The sequence below is a fragment of the Montipora capricornis genome, chromosome 8, assembly GCF_036669925.1.
Source record: "Montipora capricornis isolate CH-2021 chromosome 8, ASM3666992v2, whole genome shotgun sequence".
Classification (NCBI taxonomy): domain Eukaryota; kingdom Metazoa; phylum Cnidaria; class Anthozoa; order Scleractinia; family Acroporidae; genus Montipora; species Montipora capricornis.
The window spans coordinates 31,282,798-31,310,297 of NC_090890.1; the positions used below are offsets into that span (position 1 = coordinate 31,282,798).

Consider the following 27,500-nt stretch of genomic DNA (forward strand, 5'->3'; position numbering starts at 1 on the left):
GAAATACACCTACTTTACAACCATTCAAATGTAATTTCCCTACCCATCCCCGGGGGCCAAGGGGTGGGGGAAGCAAACTAGTGCATTACGACTTGAGCCTGATTAACAATGTTCTTGTTGATAAGGGAGCTTCTTATATATCGCTGTGGCGATATCCTTTTTTGAGTGCCACATGCTGGATGTGCTTATCTTCTGACCAATGTTGTTGGCCTCCTTGGCGTCACGAATCTTGACCAAAGAGAAGAGTGGCTTCAGGGCAGGTTTAATTTTTTCCCTGCCTAGGCGGGATAATTCACTAACTGCGTGGCCGATATATATAAAAGAGCAATGGCATCGATGCTTTGACCTATTTAAAGGGTTCCTTTCCCACGATTTTAGTGGAAAGTATCACAACATTGTAGTATTGCGAAGGTGGCCTTTTGTAAGGCTTGTTGGGCATTACCAACTCGAAGGTCGGTCTTGCGTTTAGAATTGTTCAGTTCATGTTACTGTCCTTAAATCGAGACGCTTATCATAACCATGCATAGGCAGAGGCTTTTCGAATTGTTAACTTTTTCGCAGCCGCTGGAATGCTCTGGAAAAGTGATAAGGAAGAAAGCGAAGGAAGTTTCAGGATTCGACCTGGAAAAATTAGTGTCTGGGGGTTTGCGAGAATTCTTTTGCGGAAGATATTGTCTCCCTTTCGTCTGCCGGATGAGTTCGGCATAACGTAAACATACGAAAACGGTTCCGTGTAAGCACTTCAAACCGCAGCGAATTTCAACGCGTAGGCGTAAAACCGACTCGATGTGAAACCGCGTTCGAGTAAACACTGCCCCCGGGAACGCGGTTTCACATGACGCGGTTAAATTTGCTGTTTGCCCTCTTGCTTGCCTTCGTGTCGTATCCCAGTATTTACGGCGTAGCTACAGGGGATAATGACAAATCTGAAAAGGACGAAAAGGCTGAAAAGAAAACAGAAGTTCGGCTTAAATTAATGATTTTTCTGCTCATTCTCAGGGGAAGGTCTGTTCCAGGTTAACTTTTTTTGTTGTTGTATCGTTACTTCGTTTTGTTACCCCTATTTAAACAAAAAATGATAAGAAAATGAAGAGTGTCGCACAATTTCTTCACATTTTGGCGTTGCAATCGTTGAATAGAAAAAATATACATGTTACGATTAACAGGAAAATTGTTCTGTTGCGCTGAGCTGCTGCATTATAAGTTTAAATTTACATGCTAAGCGTTGCCTTATAAGAAAAAAATATGTTAAATTTCTCCAGGTACTACGGTTTTCCCATCTCCTCAAAAAACCAACAATTGATTTGACTTGCGTTATATAATTTGTTGATCAGTTTACAGTGTCCCCAAGTAGTTTTCTGGCGCTAGAAGACGATCCTTAAATAAGGTTCTTTCCTCTCTCTAAATTCTTGAGTCCATTCCTTTTTTTTTACTGATGTGGTAACCATTTCCGGTCCGGGATCATTTTGCGATTTAATTTGGGATCATATTCAGTCTCTGTGTTATCCCCCCTTTAATTAAAAACGATATCCACCCAGGCTAACACTTTAGGTAACTGAGACAGGAAAGTCCCACGTGTTATTGGAAGTGTTACAATCTGCTTGAAATACAACGACGCAGGTTTATTCTCTGAAGCGTTTTATTCCCCTGATTCAATGATTAAAAGAAATCGGATTTTCTCCCAAATATATATGCATTTGAACAAATGCACTACAACGAAATTGTTGCCGGGGAATTTCGGTATTTTTTAGAATGCTAGTCAATAGAAATTTGAACGCTATCAGTACCTAAACTGAGAAGACGAAACCCGATGAATCGCAAGCCGGCTAAACCGTTCATGTGTTCCGTAGCACTGCAAATGCACCCCTTGGGCACCAGTAATATGGGTATCCATCCCCGCCAAAATTCAAACTTGGGTAGACTTTCATATACCGGACCAAAATGACGGAAGACAAAAGAACCATTGTTATTCTGATTAGGCCTTGTTGATTAGATATTGTTATGTTCGCTATGTTTTTTTGTTCAAACGCTATGTTTTTTTGTGAATTCAAATATTTAATTCGGCAATTCAAAGATTCAGTTCGACAACTTAAACATTCAACTAGTCATTTAAAGATTCAATTCGACAATTGAAACATTCAATTAGTCATTAAAACTTTCAATTCGGAATTGAATGTTTTGAATTTTTAATTGCGAGTTTAAATTGCAGGTTTGAATTGAAGGTTTAGATCTACATCTAAGAACAACAAGTTTGAATTTTTGCGGGGATGGATATCCATACCAGTAGAGCAAGCACGTGACCTCGTTGATCTTCGTTGATTTTGTCCTTGTTGCCGTGTTGCCGAAGCCAGCGAATGCGAGCACTTCTTGCATCCGGTGTCAAGGACGACCACACCTTCAGTGAGAGACACAATAATTGCAGTTTGTATTATTCAGTTTCTTTCATCAATTCGAAGTCGAAGTGCTCTTCCTAATGTTTGTTGAAGAAGTTAGGATACAGGACTGCAATGTACAACTTGCTGTAGGAATTCCTTGAACCTGGCAAGGAAGAGCTCATAAGGCCCAGGAGGACGATAAAATACCGAGAACAGAAAACAAAAGGACGTAGGCTTGGAAGTACGGAAATTTCTCCATGTACCGTAGTACGCGGGTGGATGGTTTCGCGTCGTTGCCTCCTCGAAAATTTCACCAATTAGCTTGTGTGTTAATTTAATTTGTTTACGGTATGTTACTAAGAGCCTCAAAACAGACAAAAGCTTAGTTGAATTGAACAGACAGTCCTTGATATACAGGGGAAAAATAGATCTAGACAAAGGGGGCTTTGAAATCTTGCCTGTATTTGTGTAACCAGGCGTGAAAACCTGACGTACTATTTGAAATTATAACCTCACTCGTTATAAGTTGAGCACCTTTAATTGACATTTCTAATGTTTTTGGGGCAAATTCTAGGCCAGATAATAAATAGCTGACTTGCGGAATCCGGCTGTGAAACCGGAAACCTATTTAAATAACCTGCCCTTATCCAAGCAAATGTGTTGAATTAAAAACAACGCAAAAGAAAGAACTTTTTATTTGTGTGCAAGACAGCATTGTTCAAGCTTCAGGAGTTAAAGAGGTTGAAAGACAAACCCAGCCATCCTAGGTGAGCGAAACATTTCTAGCACCAAAAGGGGGATAATTTTTTATGCCTTCAACAATAGCTCCATTAGGCCTTAGGTGCAGTATCTTTAAAGCTTCAAGACTTTCACCTGAGTTAAAGAAATTTGCGGCTATTTGAGAACCAACGCTTCAGGTGTTAGTCATGCAATAACTACCACAAGTTGGTCATATATTTAAGGCTTTAATTAACGCGATCTTGATCAGTTGCTGGGGAGAAGTTTTTTTCAGCTTTCACAGCTCACAACAAGTTAGCATCCTGTACTCGAAACGTGAGCAAAAAACTATCATTAGGGAGTTTAAGCAAAGACGACGGCTACGGCAACTGCAACGCCACAAAGCAAGAATATCATTGGTTAAAAAGGTAAAAAATGCTCGTGCTGCAGGTGCAGCACGAATTTCCGTGCATTTCTCTACCGTACTCCACAAAACCACAACGTGAAATTACCAAAGTTTAGGTTTTGATGACAACGTGAGCATGTAACAATGAACCATTCATTTTCTATTTTAACATTAAAACCGTTCGTACCCATCCAGTTACAGGATAGTTCGCCTGTATTGTACAAGGTGAATAAGAAGGCTGAATAATCGCCAAATACTTGCGATAGCGTTAAGTTACATTTTGGAATAACGTTTTCGTTGCCGTTCCCGTTGTTCTTGCTTAAACTCCCTAGTATCACTACACGGAGACGTGCTATGCGAAAGGTCGAAGTTTATGCGCAACACCCACCCACTTAACAAGTGCCAAAATGACATGGACAAGATAAATGAATACGTTGAAGCCTTCCAGATCCTGCTAAATAATTTCTGAACTATATACCTCGATCTCCAACTGTGTTCCACATTTCAATAATTAATGGCCATCAAATTAAATAATTTAAATCCTATTTTAACATTTAAGAAATGTGAGCAAAACAGAAAACATTGGCTGTGGGCCAAATCCCAATGTGCTCTGATGCAAAAGTTCAAAAAGATATTTCTGTCAATTTTTGCCTTCGCTGGTGGTGGGCGTTTCCGGTCTGTTTGGTGTGTATTCAGCGTACTTAACTGTCTCGAAAATATGCTAATACCATTTCTTCAATGAATGAAGGGGTAGTTTCTAAAGAAACTGTGGTGCTGCGTCGGTGGGGAAGTAGTATACAAAAATTTGGTTTTATCAACGGAGTTGATAATGTAAATTGGCCACCGTACAGAGATTCTAAAAGCTGACGTTTCGAGCGTTAGCCCTTCGTCAGAGCGGATTCGCTCAAGCTTCAGGAGAGCGGATTCGCTCTGACGAAGGGCTAACGCTCGAAACGTCAGCCTTTAGAATCTCTGTACGGTGGCCAATTTACATTATCAACTCCGTTGATAAAACCAAATTTTTATATACCATTTCTTCAATGATTACTTAAGAGTTAATATATGTAACTTCTGGCTCCTTTCTTTTCTGTCCTGACTGGAGTTCGGAAGGTCACTGATTAAATATGCACATCTGGGCAAAAGTATTATGATTGAGTTCGGGCTTTGAAAGTAAGGAGGCTTGTCTGTGATGCGATTATTGAGATTATTGTGATGCGATTATTGGCTCCAGAACACACTGAGTAAGTTCAGTCTTCAGTATTAATTTGGGCGTAAAACGCTAATTTTTTAGGGCAGAGGGGAAAATAGAGTAAAAGACAAGTTGCGTCCGAAAGTCGGGCCGGTTCCACCATTGCTATATCAATCACCTAGGTTGTTGTTGAAAGGTCAGTGTGGCCAAAAAAAAAAAAAAACTGAAAAAGTCAAATAGTACTGAGATATTCTTCAAGACATTTAATTTTTCTACTCTGCTAAACTATTGCACGTAGAAATCAGTAAGTTCCGCCGGTTACCACATTGTTTTGCATTACCAAAAAATATAAGGCTTGCACACCAATTAGCCTTACCTACACATTGACATGTCTTTTTTTCTGGGGTGCATCAATATGTTACATTACCTTTTAGTATATACTAAAACAGTGGATAGGGTTGAAGGCGCGCGCGCGCTCTGATTTGCTACTCAAACTCCAAATATCTTTTTCTTTTCACCTCCGAGCAACTCGCGACTAACTCGCGAGTTTCGCGCTCCCCGAAAATATTGTAATCGTTGCAGGAAGAAATGAGTCAAAAACATCTCGTTTCGAAAGTGGTTAATTATTGGTGATACTGATATTCTAAGGTGCGCTGAGTTCAACTCACAAGATCAGAGATTAAAGCCATGATTCACTGCCTCGTCTAAAAAATAGGAACGCAATGCGTACATGTGTAGGCTTTCCTACTATCCCCAAAGGTCAACCACACTTGCATCTCATCCCCTCAGCTTTTCCCTGATACTCCTCCCCTACTCTGTACTCTTCACCTATCCATCAAAATGTTTTTATTTGGACTGTGAACCAATCTAATATTGGTTTGTTTTCAGGGAAGTCTGCCAAGAACCCCCCCCCCCCCATCACATTACAAAATTTAAATGGTTTAAATATACAATTCTGATCATGAACCCAGTGTTTCAAAATAGAATTGGCTGAAAAAGTTACTCTGAATCGGATAAAAATAATCGATCGATCGATAGACACGACCAGGAGCTGCACGTACATTTTTGTAACGAGTCCTTTTTAGGCTCATCAATGTCACGTGATTAAATTAAGTTTTTCAGTTTTCAGTTTTCAGCTGCAATGTTATTACAAATGGCTTCCCCTTCGCATTTTATCTTTTGTTGCATAAGTCGGTTAGTGGGTTATGCTAAAACAACTAGACGGCTCGCTCTCAGTTAGTTTCTATTAACATTGGGGTTTGCACCTTGGCATCAGTCTGTTGACACTTATCAGACACTTTGAGATTTTGTTGTTCAACCCCCACAATTCAAGCCTGCAAATGTTACAGCTGTCAAGTCTCACGCAAGTTTCAAGTTTCACCGGTTAATATATGAAGTATGGGCCGATATGGTAGCTCAGGCTGACCGTAATGACCTGGGCTCTCTTCGCAAGCAGCATGAAAATACCAAAATGGCGAGCTCGATGGTGCATTTCCAGCAATTTGAGGACCGGATCCCCCTAGAATTTTTTGGTGCCTCCGGCACAAGAAACACAGGCCACTTGCGACTTGGGCCCAATCTCCAGCAAACGTTGGGTGCAGGAATGGCGCAGTGGTGAGAGCACTCGCCTCCCTGCAATGTGGCCCGAATTCGATTCCCAGACTCGGCGTCATATGTGAGTTGAGTTTGTTGGTTCTCTACTCTGCACCGAGAGGTTTTCTCCGGGTACTTCGGTTTCCCCTTTTCTCAAAAACCAACATTTGACTTGATTGTGTCCCCAATTAGTGCTCCAGCGCTAGAACGACTAGACACTTAAATAAAGTTCCTTTCCTTTACTTTCCTTTTCAGGACTTGAGAGCTCTCATGTTGAGTAGCGAGAGTACTAAAATGACTCCTATGTGGTGTAACCCGCACCGAATCTCACCCATGAATATGGCTGTAATAGTCAATGTAGCCCTAATCTTAAGCGTATTTAATCGAGACAAAGTCTCGTAACATCGTCTTGGCTTGTTTCAAAACTAAATTCGTACAACCTGACCTGAGCGAGTACCCATGGAATTTGTTGCGGCACTTGGAGGAAGAACGGACAGCAACGGTTCTTGTTCCCGGGCAAGCTCCACGAATTTATGACAAGCATCTCTCCGACGCGGGGAGAGAGTGTCATGGCCTGATGATATCGTGCCCTCACAGCAGCTCAGGTCAGGTAGTATGATACGGAGTGCTCTCTTTTGCACCCCCTTTATTACATAATCAAAATAGTCGGGCAGGGCAGCAGCCCAGACAGGGAACGCATATTCCAAACTGATCTTATAAGCGCACAATATATTGCTATGAGGTCTTTAACAGGCAGTTTTGATTTCCTAAGTATGCTGAGAGCGTACAGGCGCTTATTGGCTTTCTTGAAAACCATAGTCAATGTGAACATTCCAAGCCAGATCATTACTGATATGAACGCCAAGGATCTTATGACTACTGACACAATTGATGACCGAGTCCATTAATTGTAATGCGTTAAGTGTGGCAAGCTGGTACTGCAGAGTATTGATTACCATTTCCCGGCACTTCCTAGGATTGAGGCGCATCCCACGTTCGGCCGCGAACCGAGAGATGTGATGATAGAGAGGTTGATTGTTGGTCTTGAAGATTTTTTAAGACCTACCGTGATGGCGTCGTGTCGACTGCTGTGCGATTTTGCTCATGGTTTGCTAGTAGCAGAAACTTCAGGCGACGTGGCCAATTGTTTTGTGCTGCTCTCCATAGAAACCCCGTGGTTTCACTTTGGGTGCCGTTTTCTCAGTCTGAGGCTTACCGCGTGAGTCAAGCAACTCAGGTAGTGAGGCATCCTGATCTGAAGAACGTCGAACGGTTTCTTCGATGGGGTCCGCCATTGTGTAGCCTGCTTGCAGGCGGTAGCTGTTGTGTCGCCACGAAACACTATCAGACGCCATATTGGAAGAGCGTGGGATAGGTCTGGGCCCCGTGACAAAACGACGGTGTGGGGAGCTCGCTTTGTCGACCCTCAACCCGGCCCAGACCTAGCCGCGCGAATCCAAGATGGCGACCTCATTACGAATTCCGGTTTTTCGACCATCCAACCGCCTGCGTGCAGGCTAGCCATTGTGATCATCAGCGATCCGTGCAATGGATTCAGTGCAAAGACAACACAGGAAACCTTTTTAAACGGAGCTAACTCGAATGTTTAATAATACTACTGAAAGAAAAATGTTTTTGAGTTTTGCCAATATTTGAACGATGAATATTCGATGACGTTTTCTCTCGAAGCGGGAAAAGACGTGCATTGAATTCGGGGATTGGACAGTGCAATCTCATGGGATACCTGCACTGAGCCGGGATGATAGCATAGAATTTTATTTTGAAAGGATCGCCTCGGAAACGATGTTAAGAGCGCATATCAACTGGGAGTTTGGCATTTTGTGATTGTGAGGTCTACCCGTGCAGAAAGAGTGCACAGAGTTTGCAGATTATGTGCTACAGTGCATACGGATGAAAGATATAAAGGATGAAATAACATCGTCAGCGGGCGATGACTGTCTCGTTATTTGAATAGCACGCTCCTTGTGCCACTTAACAATTTTTTCGTACTCAACATAGAATTTAAATTTTGCAACATAACGTCTTGACCTCAAACCCACAAAAAGGATGGATCAACTACGGAATTCAGAAAACATAGCAAAAAATGTCTCAAAACGTAACTTCCTCTACCACAAAGTCTGGAAATTTCATAAATAATGCTCGATTCTTTTATATACAGCCATGATGTAGTATCACCATTTTTAAAGGGGCTCTGCTCGCACAGCCCTCCGGTATAGACTGTCAAGATCCCCTGCTCCATTTGAGGTTGAAAACCACTCCCATGAGAAAAAAGCTGGACACAGAGGTTGCTATACAAAGAAACAGAGTACATTTTGCTTCTCTCGGTTGCAGGAGTGCTCTATATCGATACACGCAGAGCGAAATATGCAAATAGAAAATCTCTTGATTGACCAAGTGATCGATTGACTTGGTGATTGGTGAACTGATTGGTACCTTTGATGAAATGAAGAGCGATTTGAAGACCCAGAAACTCTCAACAGGTAATCTGTTAAATATTCATTTGTTTCAGATAAGCAATCGTCATGTTTTCGCCACGCAAGAAATCTGGGAAGAAGAAAGATGAGAAGCAGGAACGGAAGGGGAAAGCACATATGTTTAATCAAAGATCAAGTGTTTTGTGTTCAAAGCGTAGCGGTGAAGCCAAACCCTGGGCAGCCGTGGGAACATGGTTTCTGGGACCGAAGGCCGAGAATGCTGACGTCTTCGAAAAGCTCATGAATAAAGCCGTTCATTCTCATTTCAAATTCCGAGAAGGGTGAGTGTGAATGTATACAACACCATCTAAGTAGTCATTCTCGTGGAATGTTCTAATTGAATCTTTGTGTAGCTTGGCCGAGGCCTACCATCTTTGCAAGGCTTGTTAGAATGCATAAATTACCCACTGTACACCTCCCTCTGCTCCCTACCTCTCCCCCTATTGGGACCATTTATAGAAAGGCCTTTCAACATATTCCATCCCCGAAAAGAACCACAAGACATAAAATAAAATTTGAAAAACTTGAAAGTTTTACAGAAGGAACAGAATAAGCTCCGTGAACGTCTTCCAGCCCGCAACACATGTACCCTTAACCTAAGAAATATGCGGAAGTTTTAGCCAGTTTTTAAGACGAACAGGTTTTGTAATAGTTTTATTACCTTTAATTCCCTTAAGGCTTGAAAGATTTTAGTAGTTTTCTTTAAATCTCTTCGATATACCTTTTTAGAACATATAGTATCCTTATTCGCTGTTTTAAATTACTTGTAGTCCTTTTAATGCAGTTATCAATATTAATTCATTTTTGTACAATATACATTTTTTTTAAATAATCGTATAATTCATCTTTTAGTTGTAAATCGGTTACTAATAAATTATCTATCTATCATCTATCTTGTTTTGAACTTGTAACAGGGATCTCGTAGAAAGCCACGGTAGACAGATTAAACTTGCAGAGGAGTTTATTTCACAGCAATGAGCGCGGGATAGCATTGCAAGCTCTCTTTCGCTTCGTAAAATTCCTGCATATAACTCACATATAAAACCTGGTTTAACGACCACGAGGTAAATCTGTTCTGATGGTGGGGCCATATTGATACAATTTACCCTCTGGATTAACATTCAAGTCTACAAAGTATCGCTCTCCTCGCATGTGTTTTCCTTGTTTACGTCAAGTACATCTAGTCATCCGGAGAAATCCTCGACTATTGCTACGTCATAGCCTCGCTTGCATACACAAAAACAAAGATGGCGGATTTCAATTTAAAATTGCCCATTTTTGAAGCGTTATTGTTGGCTATTTAAACACATTAAGCCCAAATGAGGGGTCAAGTATGACAATGCAGGTAAAGAGCTTTCGATTCACAGAAACGTTTTGTAGGCCGTATTTTCCCTTTAAATTAAGGTCCCTAATATAACTCTGCCGCCTACTTGAAAACCAATTATGCTGAACTAATCAGCGTTCGGGCACGGGCTAAGGTATCGGTTTACGCGTGAAGGCTGTCAATTGACACCCAATCCTTTCACGTGTGATTGACATGATACGTCAATCATTTTCGCGCGCAGATTATGGCGGGAAACAAAGATAAGCGATTTTAGCGGTTTTAAAATTAATTTTTCAGAATTTTTTTGCGGGAAAATATACTTTTCAGGCCACCAATTCAAAATTTGAAAAAACAAGAAATTTGAGCGAGACGCCCAAATTTACCTTTACCGAGACCTTAATTCTTCCTAAATCCGAACTCAGTCAAAGTTGAAAGCATCTGTGGTCCGTTTAATTTTAATATGATGCCACCCATTTGTTTCCATATTCCAGGTTCTATCCGTGTGACCCCCCTTATGTGACTGATGAATTAAGGGAGGCCCCGTCTTTTAAGATATCTATGGATAGAATGGAGAAGGAATTAGATAAAATGCAACGGGATTTGCAAAAGTCAGTGCCTTTCTTCAGCACCAGATACAAGGTGGGTTGACATGTGTTAATTGACCACAGAGTGCCGTAATTCTAAATGGTAGCAATTTGCTTCGAGATGATAAGTATATTCTTACAAGCGTGTAATTCGAACTATGTCTTTGAAATTTCGTCGCTAGCTCGTTGCTAATTTAACAACTAAAAAAAAGATTTTAAAAAATGACACTTCCTGGTGTTGATATGAAAGTTCTAGGAAACACTTTTACTTATCTTTTGGCAAAAAGTACTGATGGCTTGCGGGAATTTACTAATATAAAGTGGGTTACAACTATGAAAAAGAAACATGAAATTTTGTGGGTCTGCATATGTAAAACAGCCTTCCTCCCAATTCTCTATTTTCGAATTCCCCATAATACACTTTGTCTGCCCCCCAAATTTTGCATAAACTATTGTTTTCAAATGCTCTTGGGGACACTGCATATTCCCAAGAGCATTTGAAAACAATGGTTTATGCAAAATTTGGGGGGCAAACAAAGTGTATTATGGGGAATTCGAAAATAGAGAATAATCGAGGTTGTAACCAACTCCACGAGCAGGGGGGTGAGGAAATTTCGGTATTTCTTTCACTGTAAAGGTTGCAAATTTACATGTTGTAAATTGTAGTTTGGACGGTTTTATTGTAAAACAAAATTTACATGAAATGTACAGTTGCGGATGCACTATGTAAGTCTCCTGTAAATCATCTTTGCAGAGTGCACTGTACGTACCATACAACAATGGTACTTTCAAGAACATGTAAACAATCTGTCAAATATTCTGCGCTGATTTACGGCGTCTTGCGCGTAGAAATCAGTATGCCTGTAATTAATAAAATTGCAGAGGTAATAGTCTTGCGTTTTTTTCTTGCATTACATGCTGTGTGCATAAGAAATATAGTGACGAACATCTCTCTCATTATCAATGTAAATTGACATTCAGGGACACGTAAACTGGGACACCGCGGTGCCAGCCAACCTTGGATACATAGCTTCAATTCTGTGGAACCAAAATAACTGCGCAGGAGAAGGCGGCCCTAAGACAACCGAGTACGAAGTCGAGGCTGGTAGCGACCTGTGTGAGATGATAGGCTTTAATAGAGATGAGAGCATGGGACACTTGGTGACTGGTGGGTCCATTGCTAACATTGAGGCGTTGTGGGTGGCGCGAAACCTAAAATATTACCCACTGGGACTTCAAGAGGCATTGATCAAAGATGATCGGCTAAAGGCAGCAAAAGGATACGAGGTAAAACACTTTTCAACTTTTTAGAGCAGATTTTCATTGTAATTAGAAGAGGAAAAAATAAGACATTCGTACCTAACCTATGTCTAAGTAATCTCTTGCTATGTTTCAGGTTCTTATAGAAAGAACAATGAACTGATCTTTCTTACAGAATTGGGCAGGTCGATCCTAATGAAATTTCATATTTCTCAGTCTTTTGCCTTGCAGCACTGAGTAGTCAAAACGTTTTAGGCATTACTAAAGACAGCTTTGGCCATGGAAATCTGAGATCGTTAGTTCTGATTTACTTACTTGTCTTGTCGCCATTATTATTAATAGACTTAACTATTAGAGTGCTAGTTTCTAACCATGTAAACCATGTGAGTGTTAGCCCTACTGATGGAAATGGGCCCACATAAGGATAGAGAAAAACTCTGACCAGGGTGGGAATTGAACCCACGACCTTCGGGTTAGATCAAAGCTGCTCTACCGACTGAGCTACAAGGTCAGACGGGAGCAGATCGTGGGGATTTAAGATATAAATGTCACGGCAATAAATATGTACAAGTACAAGGAAGGGTTACGTTTTTTGCAATCGTTGGCTGTGTAGCACTTATATTTTAACAGATTATTACTATTATTATTATTATTATCATCATCATCATTATTATTATTATTATTATTATTATTATTATTATCATTATTATTTTTATTAACTGTGATCATTACTTAAATCTTCAAGTTATCGATGGTCATGCCAGGTTTAATTTTTGCTTTAGATCTCATTGTCCATAGCTATAGTCTCACAATTTTTCTTTTATACGTTATATCTGCGTTATGAAACACTCGCAATGGCTGACAAGTATTACTGAATATATTTTTTGCTCTGATCAGTCGATTCGTTCCAAGGAGAGACACCGGCATAATTTTTGAGAATGGAACGTCTTTTGGATTATATTGCAATTAATTTCCTTAAATGTAGATATGTCTGCCGCAAAGAGGTGGCGATCAAATCCCTCTGGTGTATGCAACGTCATGGGAACTACTCAATTTGGATACTGACGCCATTGTCAGGATGCCATTCGAGGTGGCCAAACTAGCTGGACTAGAGGAGAGACAAGAAGAGTTCAGAGAAATCATGGGAGGTTACCTCTATGAAAGCATCGGTGCTCAAGAATTTTGCCTTCGCCACAAGCTGACCAATTCTCCCTGTGTTGTGGTGGGTAAGACGTATCACGTGTCTTTCATGAAAGCAATGACCATCCTGGGATTGGGAAAGGAAAGCCTTGCGACAGTGCCAGTTGACAAGGATGCCCGCTTGGATTCTGCAAGTAAGCCCAATTTCTATCGTTTAAAGGCAGCCTGCTTTCGTCGGTTGCACTCAAAATTAATCCTATTCGTAGGAGCAAGGATGGCACAGTCGGTTATTGCGCGGCCTTGGTGCAAGAGGTCCTGAGTTCGATTCTCGGGTCTCCTTTCCGTGTAGCTAAGTAGATTTAAATACCCGTGAAACGGAGCACTGGAGGAGAGGGGGGAGTAAAATGAGCGCACCGTTGACTTCAGGTTTGTTAGTGCTACGAGTTATCGTCGTTAAATATGGTCGCTTTATTTTACTTTTACTTTATCTAGTTAAATTAGGTTCTTTAAAAAAATTGCTGTTGTAGTCAAAGTCATTTTCTGATGTCTATTTCCTTGGATTCATTTGAAGGTGGACGAGGGACAAGGTCAGGGGGGTGGTTGAATCCACACCCGTGGATTTTTGCTGTATTGTCATACTTTGACAAACCCAAAGCTGAACTGAGGCAATTTACAAGTCATGCACTGAGCATCTCAGTTGACCTGTATATTACCAGCTTCCTGTACAGTAACATGTTGAATGACCTGGTCAGCCGGGATGCATGCATTTGAATTGGACTGAACTATTTCCTATTTCCTTTTAGTACTAGCACTGACTCTACAGCACAAGAGGTTAAATCAAATTCCTGTGATCAGCGTGATAGGCATTATGGGAACAACAGAGGAAAGTGCTGTGGATCCCTTGGATAAAATCTTGGAGATCAGAAAAAACCTGCGTATCCAGGTAGGTTTTATTTTAGATTGAAACTAATGCTGCATGTGAAGCTTATGCTCCAGTATTGTTTCAGCTGTTGATTATATTTGTTTGGAATGAGTGATTTTTGATAACTTTTTTGACATGCTGCACAGAAGAATCCTAAAAAAAGAATTAAAATTAAAATTAAAAGAATTTAAAAATAATTTTTTTACAAACATTTACTAGTGCTTCCTAAGATTTACTTGCTCTCTTTTCTTGAAACACAACAAGATGCCATTTTAGAAAAACGTCGTCAAGTACAGTCTCAGTTATAAAACATCAGACTAACATAAAAACACTTTTCTCTTTGATCACAGGGCCTCAATTTTAGCATTCACGCTGACGCTGCTTGGGGAGCATACTTTTGTTGTATGCTGCGAGATCCTCCACTAGGTGATATCATGCCAAGTGCATATGAAGAAGGTTTCGTCCCAGAGCTGTCGCTTAACAATTACGTGACCAAGCAGCTGAAGGTTTGTTCAGTTTATCCTATTGCTTACCAAGATTAAGTAATACAGCAAACATTATTAAAGCAATAATAATTATTTCCGTGCGAAATCACGCGAAATATTTACTGACAACTATTCACCGAAGTGGATGTGGCTAGCGGTGGATATTTACCGAGCCGCGAAGCGGCGAGGTAAATATCCAACGCTAGCCACCGACACTGAGGTGAATAGTTGTTTTAGTATATACTAAAATAGTGAGATAATATACCGCACAAAAAATTAATTTGGATGTTTTCTTCACTTGTCACGGATGCAAATCGGGACGCCATTTTTTCACGAGTTGCTCGGAGGTAAAGAGCACAGGATATTCGGAGTTTGACGAGCCAATCAGCGCCTGCGTTCAACGGTATCCACTGTTTTAGTATATACTAAAAGCTATTTTGATATGGCTCTGTCTCCCAAGGAATGGGAACTACCAAATTCACGAATATGATTGGCTGAAATTGATATTGACGGCGGTCTAGATTTTCCCATCTAGACAAGAATCTAGACCGGTAATGTTTTGCGGTGAAAAAGTTGCAAACTAAAATGCAAAAATATTGTGTATTTTCCTCTACCAATATTCATTTATTTATGGAAGTACCAAAAACCATGAGGAGAAAAACGGTAAGGAGGACCAGCAAACATTTCAGCTCATCGCCACTCATCGCCGTTCGCAAGCAAAATGTCATGCATTTAGTACAGACCAGTTACATTAAACAAATTAAATTGTTCTTGTTTGTCATATAATAAACATCTTATTAACAGAGCTTAGTCAGTCTGTATGGGAGAATCTTGACCTCGGTTGAGTGTACAGACCTCACGACTCACGACCTAGGTAAAGATTCTCCCATACAGACCTCCTGCTCGTTTAATAAGAGCTAAATATAGCTTGATACTAGGCCGAGTTGGGTAAAATCAGCTGATATTCCGAAAGATTGAGCGGAATAATTGTTTTGTCATTCAACACATTGATATCAAAGCACAATTTACAGAGTTTATATTGCAGAAAAGCTGGCTGGAATGCCATCATTTTTCTCTGCGATACACGAAATTACGCATATCGCAGGATATCTGTTGAGTGCGCACGACAAATATTGAGAGCGCCATGAGCATAATTATTTGGACATTGTCACAATGTTTTGAATGGTAAATATCTGGCTCTGGTTTAAAATTACAGTTTAATACTCCATGTCATTCCCGAACAGGGTGGCCATAAAGTCCAATTTCTTTACAATTTTTTGGCTCAGACCCAGTTAACAACGCGGGTCATTTAGTTGGAAAACAATTTGCATTATGAATTAATATTACAGGAAGTTGCTTTAACGCGATTCTAGGCTGTTGGTAAAATTGAAAGTTCTAACCAAGTCCTTTGTCTTCTGTAAAAAGGTCCTTAAAGAGTGTGACACCGTTACTTGTGATCCACACAAGTCCGGGTTCTGTCCCTACCCGGCCGGGGCCATTTGCTATCGCGACAAGAACCTGAACAATTTTCTGAACCTCACAAGCGGTGTGCTCTACTATCATGGAAGTGTTAATCTCGGAGACTATGGCATTGAAGGCTCAAAGCCTGGTGCAGCTGCTAGCGGTGTGCTTCTGGCCAATAAGGTGAGTTATCCAGGTGACAATCTTCAATCCACCCTCTTATCTTTTAACTCAGTGGAACCAGTCAATATTTAACGCGGCTGCTCAATTGGAATAGTTAGTTTACCCATTTACACCAGGAACAGAATCACACGACTGATCTCTCGCTGAAACAACGTCGTGCAACAAAAGGTAAAACCGGGCTCTTTGATTTGGATATGTATTGGCTCCTTTTCCTACCTTGGACGCTGGTGACAACATTCCATCTCTCTTTAATTTCAGGAGTTACGTTTTGCCCCTGCATGAAATAACCATATTGCAAAGACAATCCCCTCTTCGTAAAGCTTTCGACCGTTGAAAGTGGCCATGTTAATCGTGTGATATCATGTTGAAGGGTGTTAGTTTCTGCCTGATGCCTGGAATACTTAGACATCTGTGGTAAACTAAACTCAGGTCTTATTTACTGACTGCTGGCAGTAGATTAGAGCGAGTTTCAATCGAGTGTCGTAAAACCAAAACCAAAGTAATTACCTCGGCCAATCAAAAATGACGGAGACTATCCAGTAAACCAATCAAACCTCGAAGTAATTGCACGTAGTCAACACAAAGCGCGGGAAAATGTGCACGCGCGAGCCACTATTGGTTTTGGTTTCACTTCTGATTGGTTGAAAGAGTGGCGCGAGAACTTTGGAACCAACCACTGAATGAAGTAATGCTTTCGACACTCAATTGAAAACCGCTCTATCCATAAACAACTTAATTGCGCAATACTCTTATATATGTATATACTCTTACTTTAACCCCCTTGTTGTCGGTGAACAAAGTGTGTAACGTTTCTAAAATATTGGTGAGTTTTGTTAGTAATCTCTTTCTACCATCGTGAAATTATCTTTCCCCTAAATTAAAAGCAGTGCATTCATCGAATCCTAAAGAAAAACCTTAAGTGCACTCAGTCCCCAAAGTTCTCACTCAGTTTGTCATTCACTTCAGGCCTTTCTGGAACCAATTCCCTGAAATTAAGGAAACTCCGTGTTTAAACAAGCAAATGTCTTGTCTTTCTCTTTCTCAGGTTATTGGACTCCACAAGAACGGTTACGGTCGCATTTTGGCTGAGTGTATGTTTACCTCAAAAATTCTCTACTGTTACTGGGCATGCCTGGCGGAGGACGATGACAACTTTGTTGTCGCAACTAACAAAGCTTTACCCTCAGAAGACGCTAAGGCCTTCATCAGAAAGAACATTCTCGGAAAGTCAAACGAGGAGATTGCTGAGGTAGAGTCTTGAAACAACTTTTATCACGTAAGGCGTGAAGTGGGCAGTTTGCGTGCAACTTTTATTTTTTTTGGTTTACGGATTATTTGCAGGTTGTTAATGTTTTGTTTTTGCCAGGCAGTAAGTCTGAATTACAAATCGCGAACAAGTTTCAGATATCTTTTTTCAAACTTAAAAACACCAGCATCCAATAAATGCAAATCGCAGAATGATAATACCAGATACAGATTGGGATCTCATGTTAAGATGCGCAGACTCGTGACTCTGGCTCTTCTATTATGCTACGCGTATCAGGCGTAAAAATCTGTCTTTGGAGACCGAAGTCCTCTCAAATTTACAAAGACTTGACTTAGCAAATTTTGGTCTAAAACTCAAGGAGTCGATGCACGTTAACTGGACAAAGCCCAGCTAAACAAGGGCTATCTGAAACATATAAATTTAACCCCTTCGCTTTGACTGTATTATCTATATTTTATTCCTTCGTTGTTACTGAACATGTGTAATTAACAATATTAACAATAGCCCATGAGGCGAAGACGAATGGGCTATTGACCCGTGGCCCTTGAGGGCGAAGGGTCTAATTGTTTTAGTATCATCCAACTATAGTCGGACAGAAAAGGCAATAATAAAATTAGCAAATGTAAGTTGAAGAAATATTTATTTGGGAATAAAACGAAAGAAAACGTCACGCTTTTCGCTACTCGAGGACTATTACTAATAGTCCTCTAGTAGCGTAGCCAATTAAAATGCAGGATTTGCATTAGTCCACTAGTTGGGTGATACTAATATTGATTAGTCTGATGCACGTATTTAATGTTGCTATCTATTGTAACCATTTTTCGTCGACATCTCTTTACGCACATATGCTTTTATTCCAGAGGAGAAATCGAGTGACACAATAATGAACCTTTTTGTCGATAAATGATTGAGTTTGCATGTGACACGGTTTATTTAACTTTTGTTGGGTAAAGACCACAAGTAACTCCTTAAATTGCTCGTGAGTGCTCTAGATCTTCTTCCTTCAGGGAGATGCAAATGAGGCGCAAGTTGGAATGCTACACTCGTTGTCATAAGTAGATTGAGTTTGTTACTGCAGAATGTCTTTCCCCTGAGTGTTTTCTCGGTGTTCTCATTTGTCTTTGCAGTCAGTTTCGCAAAGATGATTTTATCCAAAATACAAACATTCCTGCTTTATCGGTCATGATATAAACAATTACCGTGATTAAGCCAATTTGATTTTTTACTTTGTCTCAGATTATTGTGTATTAGGTGAAACATCGTCTGAGTTTTTCTTTGGTTTTTTTTTTCACGTTTGTTGAGAAGCATTTTCTCTTTTTTTTCTCTCTAAGAATCAAGAGGTTATGAAATTTCTTCAAGAAATTGGTCCTGACACTTTGGTTCCCTGCTTTTCTGTCAATATCCGCGGAAACACTGATGTCAATGTGACCAATGCCATCGTTGCAGCAATTTTCAATGACCTGTGTCACGGGGAATCGGAGCAGCGAACACCGATGATTGTTACGTCGTCCACGATGACAGATCATCGGTTCTCCCACACTCTGGAAGATTTTAAGGGAAGGCTCGGGGTAAGAGTAAAAAAAACCCGTTATTGTTGCTTATAGAATCAACACAATTCGTACCGTGAATGTTTTCTCCATTATAAAAGCAGCCCTCATGCAGAGGAAGCAAACCTCACTTGTCTTTTACAGTATACAGTAATTGCTAGCATTACGAAATTTGGACTCGATTGGAAGCTTGCTGATCTCAGTGTTATCCAAGGGGTTTGCTTCCTTTATGCACTTGTCGGACAAACCATTTTCAACATGCCCTGCGCATTTACTTACTTACTTACTTACTTACTTACTTACTTACTTACTTACTTACCTACCTACCTACCTACCTGCCTGCCTGCCTGCCTGCCTGCCTGCCTGCTTGCTTGCTTGCTTGCTTGCTTGCTCGCTTGCTTACCTACTTACCTACTTACTTACTTGACACTCGTTTAAGTCTGTTCTTCAGCGATGTTGTAAAAAGCCATTCAAACAAAAATCGGCAGTTTACCAATTTGTAACAATTGGTTCTCTGACTAACTTGTTTAATTAACAATTTATACCTTTTTCAAACGGCAACCAATTTGACGTTGTTAATGAGTAGATATATTTGAGCTTATTTCCATCTTGTTATTGAATTTATCCAGCTTGACAAAAGGAACAAAGATGGAGTGAAATACGTTATAACCACGTGCCTGGACCCCTGGTCTAGCTCAATGGAGTTTGTGGACGATTTGGCCTACATTATGAGAAATGCAATCCTCAATGCAATTGGAACGGTAAGAAGCACCATCTCTGTAAGTAACTAAGCGATGTAACAGTTTTCAAGCCCACCTAAGATTCTGAAAGGTAACTCTGCACAAATTTCACTTTTATTTCGTAAAAAAAAAAAATATTTACCCACAGTATTTAGTTCTCTTAGGAGCCAAACAAAAATGGCAACAGATTAAAACAATACTTACCGGAGTTCTGTGGAACTGACAAGTTTTCCCCCTCACCCCACCGCGATTCTCTTACTGACATAAAACTAGAGTAGGGTTGTAACGAGTCTTCCGTATATCTTCAGTGCTGCGTCATTTGTTTCGGGTGTGTAAGAGATTATAAGTTGATTTGCTCACGACACCAATAAACGAAAATTGACCGAAATTTGAAATGAACCACCAACTTCGTCTTTACTCTTCTTTATTACTCTTTATTGCTGCACTCAGTTTTCTTAGTTCTCAGGACACACCTTTTCTGAGCTTAGACGGCTAAATTGTCAGTACTTTGACGGGAGGGGTTGGGGTCCAATTAAAGGCGATAAAAAGTAAGTAACTCAATAATAAAGAAACAGACGTTTCATTCTGACAATGTACCTTATTCCAAAATGGTAGCCAATTTTATTAATCTTTTGTTTGTATATGTTAATTAGCCCTCTGCCTCGTCATCAAGTATAAAATATGAAAGAACTTTGCATTGAAAATCAGGCAATGAGCGTAATTAACATTCGAACAAAAGAATGATAAATTGACCGCCATTTTGGAATAACGTGTATAACTCAGTGGTATCGTTCCTTAGATCACCGACAAGCCAGCCTATCACAGCTTCGTCAGCGTGGACAAGGTAAACGAAAAGAAACAAATCGTTGTTTGCTATGCAGGCAACTTTAAGCAGCCTCAGCTCCAGTACTTCGTGGTTGCTCGGTTCAAGTTCCTTTCTGACGAAGCCATGGACACTTTCGCAAAGAAGTCCGACAGCGAGAAAGAACCGATCGTCTTACGAAGTTGCGAAAAAAAAGGGCTTCACGACATCGTGTTTGACGATTCGGACGAAGAAAAGAGGCCAAAGGAGACGTTTGACTTCTTTGTTGGTCTTCCAACCGAAAGCAGCGTTCCTTTCATGAAAGCTGACTTGAAGACTATTGATGTCCCTCGTTACGATCACTTCGATAAAGCTGATGACCAGTACCCTGACAATGCTACATACCTCATGTATGGGGATGTGGGGAATGCCTACCTATTCCACTTACCAACCAAAGACCCAGATTACCTGCAGGTAAAGTCAACGAACCAAAATATGTTATGAAATCCATCTACTGAACAGTTTGAGAGAGTTGTGTTTTACTTTTGCTCTCTTTGAGAATGACTTGCTCTCATACGCTCTTCCCTAACATTTAGATAGTCATCTCTATCTTGCTATATCCGATGTCACTGGTTATCTAAGCAAACATTTTTCATGCATCTAGCCGTCTTTAAACAGACTGTTGTTGAAGAGTCTTAGTACGTATATTCTCCACATTACGCTAAGAGTAGCCGCGTCTCTCTTCGTACGCGTTTTGATGCAAGCAAGAAGAAATTAAACAGAATTTTATGTCTGTTTTCTAGATTGTATCCCTCGCAGAGGTCCCAGCAAATGGTCTTGGTGATGATAAAGAAAAAGAGAAGATTTTAAAGCATGGTGTGGATGCTGAGCTTCTTGGAGTTCCCGGATCACCAACCGAAGAAGGAGGAAAAATTGTGGATCCCCTGAAAAATTCTGAGTATAAGTTAAATTTTGTCGGCATTAAGGGCGAGGAATTTACAATTCCTGTTGTAGTGAAAAGAAAGATTTGGTTTGACGGCGAAATGTTGAACAAGTCCTAAGTGCGCGTTTTGTCTCAGTTTATGACAGTTATGCGCTCAAGTTTTTTGGTTCGTGAACGGCCTTCATCTTTACGTTTACTTCGATTGTTTCTACTTAAGGGGTTCATGACTAGCGGCCAACATTACAAAACATAGAACCTTAACAACGCCAGCAAGAAAAATTGTTATAGGATGTGTTTGGCTTTGACACTAAACATTCATAGTTTAGGGTTAAAAATTCATAGTTTAGTTTTTGAGATTGTTTTTGTACGACTATTTTTGAGGTGAGGAAGGAAGTCCCTTTCGTTATATTTGATGTTTTGCAACATTATTTAGCAAACATTATGATCAGGAACAGTTATACCATGTTAATTTACCGGCTTTGTAGTTATTACATTTTAGTGCGTTTTGATAAACGTCCTAAGCATTTTACAACAGTCTTTTATGACATTTGTCTAAGGCCAATTTGGTTTTAAGGGGCAACGCTGTTTTTAGTTAGAAAGCAAAATGCAATATTGGATTTTTTTTATGTGTATGCCGTGTATGCACATTTGCCTGTAAGAGGGGATGAAAGGGGTTATTGCGTGATACGGGATAAGTGTTTTTTTAAGTTTTCGTGACCAGTGAAAATGCCTAATAAAATGCGAGAACTGTGAAGGTTTTTGCCTCGTAATTTCCGCTAAACTTGAATATGGAATTGTAATCACCGTGATCCGATATTTCTACTATTGATGTACGTGAAACGTGCACAGGAACACCCTTCCCCCCCCCCCCCCCCCCATCCTTAAGCCCCAAACCCCTCGTCAGAAGGCTTGCCCATGTGGAAAAAAACTGATTGAAAACATCTGAAATGGTCTAGCTGATCTGGTAGTTACACTAAATCGTCGACAAATAGCATGTCTTGATCCACTTTAACCATAAACAAACATAGGAGAAAATTTCAATGTTGAATTACAGTGGGTAGACGGCCGACAAGAACAATTACGAGGTTTTTGAATTTTTTTGCAATTTTTCTGAAGGGGAAACCCTATGGTTTTGGGTATAATGTTAAAAAAAATTGTGTTTGTGTATGGCTAAAATCGACCAAGAAATAACATTAAAGGATGAGTGGGTACAAGGCAAAATAGACACTACATGAGGTTTTCGAAAGTTTTTACAATAGCTGGTGTCCACCATTAGTTTACATACATATTTGTAAACTAGATAATTCTGACACATAAATAACTTCCTTATTATTATGACAGTAGTGTTAAAACGTCTATTTGTTAAACATTAAAATGGCACAAAAGGACAAAAAAATTACCTAGAAGAAATGTTGGCTAACTAATCTCCACAATATATATTTAATGTATTTACATTATTAAAAAAAATTATAAATATATAAATATTGTTCAGAAATCCAAAATCTACCGTAACAGTACACACCAGGCCTACTCCTGAGCATCTGGCTACAAATTTTTTCCTCTGGCCGCGTTTCAGCCATTCGATGAGGGCCAGTCTCGTGCTTCTCAAGTTGCCTCGCCCATGCCCAAAAATGATTCTGGGTAATTCTGCCATTCCATGACAAGGGAAGACTCCCGATTCTCATTTCATAGTTTTTTTCATAAGTGTCGGGCCACCTAGTCCTACCAGCAAAATACCGCATCGATTGACGTTTTTAGCTTTCAAAACTTTCCCAAATTGTATCGGTAGGTCCTGGAATTCGTCCACAGGAAGGCCAGAGAGACAACTTCACTCGTGAACCGCCATGTTCACGACAGAGCATTTTAGGCGTCCGAGTCTGCATGAAACCATCTCTCACCTCTGTCTTCGAGAAGACCAGACACGCACGGTTCTTACGCTACGTTTATGGCTGTAGAATCAACTGAAATGTCAATTCCCGGTAAAAACCAGCAAGTTAATTTTTTGGCTAGGCTAGGTATCGAAGAGCCAGAAAATTTGCGCATGCACTGACGGAATGTTTGAACAAGAGAGAAAAACGCAGTACCTCCAGACATGCCGGCGTTTGTCATTAGTATTCCTTGATAACCATACAAAGGACGCACAAATAACCCTGATGTGCGCTAAGTAACCTTTCCTTGATTCACGTTCCTTGCTATCCATACAGTCATAGAAAAATCCATGTAAGAACTCAAAACAAGTTCATCTAATAAATAAACACATTTTCACCCAACGGCAACGTTGTAGTAACACATGCAACACCAATTTTTTGCTTTAACTTAACAAGATCATTAGTGTGGCGAAAATAGGCCACCACAACAACAGGAAAGCCATATTCCACAAGGTCACATAGCCCTTATTTTGCATGGAATCGCTTTTATCTCAAAAACGAACTTGATGAAATCCATTTTTAATTGTTAGAGAGTGATTCGCAGATCAATATGAAACTCTGTGGATTTAGAGCCATCTTGAATAGTCCAATTATGAACCCAGCTCTGAATCCGCTCCTGAGATTTCTTTAACTTTGCCAAGAGTTTCAATTCAGCCAGTAAATAAAAAGGGGTGTTTTTCTTATGGATTGCCTGTTTCTATGGTAACCTATTACGTAACACTATTGGGTACATTTAGTCAAGCAATAATCGTTGTTTTATATGGTACCATATTTTGGCTGCTGGCGATACATTGTTATAGAGTCAATCCTTCTAATAGCACAATTTCTTGAAAGTGCTGAAAATGGTCAGAGAGGGTAGGGCCTTTGACTAAAACGGGTGAAAAGACTACCGGTAAGAACAAAAAAAGCAAGGTGACCCAAACACCAACCCGGTGTGGCCAACACATCACGCATGAGCACAACCATTTCAACCGGTTAATTAGCAGCCATGGACAGCAATCTCGACCCCAGAGCTCTTCTCTTGACTGAGGGAGAAAAGAGCTATGGGGAACCCTGAAAGAAACTGTCTTCTCGTTGGTTTTTATGAAGAACAATCAAAAGCGTCTCTAATTGGTGCATTCATGTTAGCACGTGGAGTGAGCAGGCGCCTTAAGGTTCAAATAGCCGATTTTTGGCTACAAGAACCCTACAGCGGATATTCTCCTAGACAGAGTTTCCCAGAGCCTTGTGTCGATCCAAGGCTCTGGTGACGAGAATGCCATGGACAGCTGTTTCGGCTTTCTTTTGCCGCTTGGTAGTGATTGTAGCTCTACTTCGAAAATTCAAAATGGCGACCAAACGCTTCGTATACTGAACATTCATAGGCGGAAATAAGCGCGCACTGGGATTTCTATCTCTAGGAATGAGATAGGCACATCCAAAAAATAACATGGGAACGTGCGTTTGTCTGAGGTGTCCCGTCAAGTTCCAATCGTGGCGCATGCGCTCCTACATTACAGAGGATAACAGGGGCGGGCTCCTCTGTTTAAAGATAAAATACTAAACTACGCAGTGAATTGATTTTACGCAGTTTTAATTAATGATGCAAATTTTTTCTCACTGACAGCAAATCTATTGATCGAGTCTTTATATTTGCGGCATTAACACTTCTTATACGTTCGATTCTGTTTAAGAATTTTAAGTTTACAAAAGCGTTAAAAAACAATAAAAATTATACAGCCACTATAAAAATATAAACATGAACTCCTTTCAAAGAAATAAGTTAGCCTCTGAACGCAAAAATCTGTCTCCGACAACCGAAAGTGAGTATGCTTCGCTGACTAGACCAGTACACTTCGAGTCATGATTATAACTACTGAAAACGAGCTCCAGTCGTAGGTAAAAAATGGTTACTGGGAAGAAGAAAAACTAGCCACAGCTTCGTTCATCAAACCAACTTCATTTTTTTTTAAAGTTTGAAATGCGACATATTCACTTCCGCTTGCAGTCCGCGTTTCAAAAACGTAGCGTGTTTAAGATCACCCATATCACCCATCTTCTTCGCGTCGAACAATGTTGATGAAGACACCTATCAAAGGCTTGGTAAAAATACCCTTAATTAAGCCAAATATAAAGTGCCGAGAGAAGCGGCAAACGCCCGGTCGCTATTTGTCATAAAAGCTTAAGCATTATATTCTTATTCCAACTTTTATGTACCTTTTGAAAAGTTGCTGGGTAGCTCTTAATAGGCACTGACAGGCGAGAAATGCAGTAATCTAGCAGCTCTCGTAACCTGCTATTGTGTGGTATTGTAAGCAGCTTCTATTGTTTTTAAGTCTAAGTCGTTGTTTTCATTGTTTAGTCTTTTACAATTAGCTAGGGTACCTAGTTTCTTTCAGCCGTTTTTGGAAAAACGTACTTTCCTTAAGGCCGAGATCTAGACACACTAGCCGACAAGTCGCAGCTACAGGTCTCGGCGACAAGTCGCTGCCGAGTGTACTACTTGCAAAACAAATCGCTGGGACAAAACGCCTGTCCGGTGCCCACGCAGTCAACTCGTATGAGGGGGAAAGTGAACTAGTTTTTTCATTCAATATGGCGAACCATATGACACACTCTCATTGGTTCATTTATATTTTGTCGCAGTGACTTATTGTCGGAAGTGTACACACGGTGCGACAACGCTGCTTTCGAGAATTTTGTCGCTGCGATCAGTAGCACGAATTCACACTGGTTTGAATCGCAGCGACAAAATTCTACCGCAGCGACAATGATTTTCACAAATTAACCCTGTCACAGAAGGCGAATTGTTGAGGCGTCTTGTCCCCGCGACATGTCGCAGCGACTTATCGCCTCATGTGTCCCCCGGCCTTTAAGACGTTTGCCGTTTCCTGTAACACAATGTTAAATCTCTCTAATGAAAGGCTAACGTTTACATTGATAATCTTTCACGTTTTTTAGTTTCAGAGAGCGGCAAATACCAGTTACTGTACTAAATTGCATGCAGAGCGATCAATACGATTCTTTTTACTCATTAAATGTTTCGAGTCCGGTATTCCTGTTGAAGTTACTTAAAGCTCTGCACTGCACTTGCTTAAAGCTCTGTCATGACTGTTGGATACCGCAGTTGCTCAAAAACTAAAAATAAAGTTAATATTCCTCCACGAAACGAAGAACGCAAACGGTTACGAAAATACCAATCAACTGTGGAGCAAAAGTGTAAAAAGAAACATGTTAGAAGTGCCGCTAGTGCTTTTACAAAAGGGTGTGGAACGGATGTGTAAAGGGGGCGAAAAAAATAGGAGGAGGGGACGGAGAACGACGAACTAGCCTGCGTAGCTGGAGAGATATTCTGTCGCGGATTAATTAAACTCACGGGCGTAAATCGATGATTGCTTCATGATGTTTTTGCCGCGAGTGGAATTTCAAAACTACTCGTCATCACACCAGTCGCGGCCAAGGCACAGCGAAGCAACCATTTACTCGCGAGTGCTTAAAGACTCTCTGTCTACCGAGATGCACCGCGCGTAGACACGGAGGTTTCGTATGATATGAAACCTTCATTTCTCCATCGGTGCGTTTTTCCTTCGTTAAATCATTCGTTATCGTAAACATCCACCGGGATTTGTTCTTACTCAGTGCTTCTTATTACAACTACATTATCATAGTTTATTGGGGACGAGATATTTTGTCGTTAAGTGCAATTCGCAAGCGTTTCAACGTGGGTTGGAGGACTGAGCAGTTGGACCGACAATCAATTCAAGAAAATGCCGCGACCTGGGCCGCTAAAGGCAGTATATTTACGGAAATTTGAGTTCGAAATCACTGAGAGCTCAAATCGATTCACTGAAATACCACAAACTTTTTAAATAAATCTGCGTTTGCTGATGTCCTTTCGTGGTAAGCCGAGTGACATTTGTAATCTCTTTACAAATTAACAGTTGGATATTTACTTATTTTATTTCGAGACTTGTTTGGAATTCCAGTTACTGTTTCAAATAACATTTGGATGAGATACTTTTGTTTGGTTGGCAGTTAAAAGCATTACTGAAAATATTCCCGAAGTGAACGGTACCCAATTTGTTGTGTGACTATTAAGCAACGTTTGCAACAGGAGCATTAACGAATATTTTGCCAGGAAGAGTATATTCAATGAATAG

The 27,500-nt window shown here is 40.3% G+C and overlaps 2 protein-coding genes across 2 annotated transcripts in view; one reads left to right on the plus strand and one right to left on the minus strand.

Moving 5' to 3' along the window:
• Positions 1-3,005: 3,005 nt before the first annotated feature.
• LOC138059193 (uncharacterized) lies at positions 3,006-22,187 on the plus strand. Its single transcript, XM_068904736.1, has 13 exons — positions 3,006-3,142; positions 8,811-9,056; positions 10,591-10,738; positions 11,665-11,970; positions 12,929-13,277; positions 13,887-14,026; positions 14,356-14,511; positions 15,916-16,134; positions 17,180-17,383; positions 18,733-18,969; positions 19,578-19,709; positions 20,488-20,964; positions 21,294-22,187. Exons 2-13 carry the CDS (start codon positions 8,824-8,826, stop codon positions 21,549-21,551), a joined length of 2,859 nt encoding a protein of 952 aa, XP_068760837.1. The 5' UTR covers positions 3,006-3,142; positions 8,811-8,823; the 3' UTR covers positions 21,552-22,187.
• A 2,730-nt stretch (positions 22,188-24,917) lies between these two features.
• The window catches only part of LOC138059219 (CD151 antigen-like), a 17,132-nt gene continuing 14,549 nt past the window's right edge, over positions 24,918-27,500 (minus strand). Inside the window, exon 7 of the mRNA XM_068904783.1 lies at positions 24,918-26,544. Coding sequence (XP_068760884.1) covers positions 26,491-26,544 — 54 coding nt within the window. The 3' untranslated portion in view covers positions 24,918-26,490. The remainder of the gene's footprint in view (positions 26,545-27,500) is intronic.

Coding starts and splice junctions, on each gene's coding strand:
- LOC138059193 (XM_068904736.1), top strand. CDS start 8,824: ATGTTTTCGCCACGCAAGAAATCTGGGAAGAAGAAAGATGAGAAGCAG. Junction 10,739..11,664: donor TCTTCAGCACCAGATACAAG/GTGGGTTGACAT, acceptor ATTGACATTCAG/GGACACGTAAACTGGGACAC. Junction 17,384..18,732: donor CAAACGAGGAGATTGCTGAG/GTAGAGTCTTGA, acceptor TTTCTCTCTAAG/AATCAAGAGGTTATGAAATT.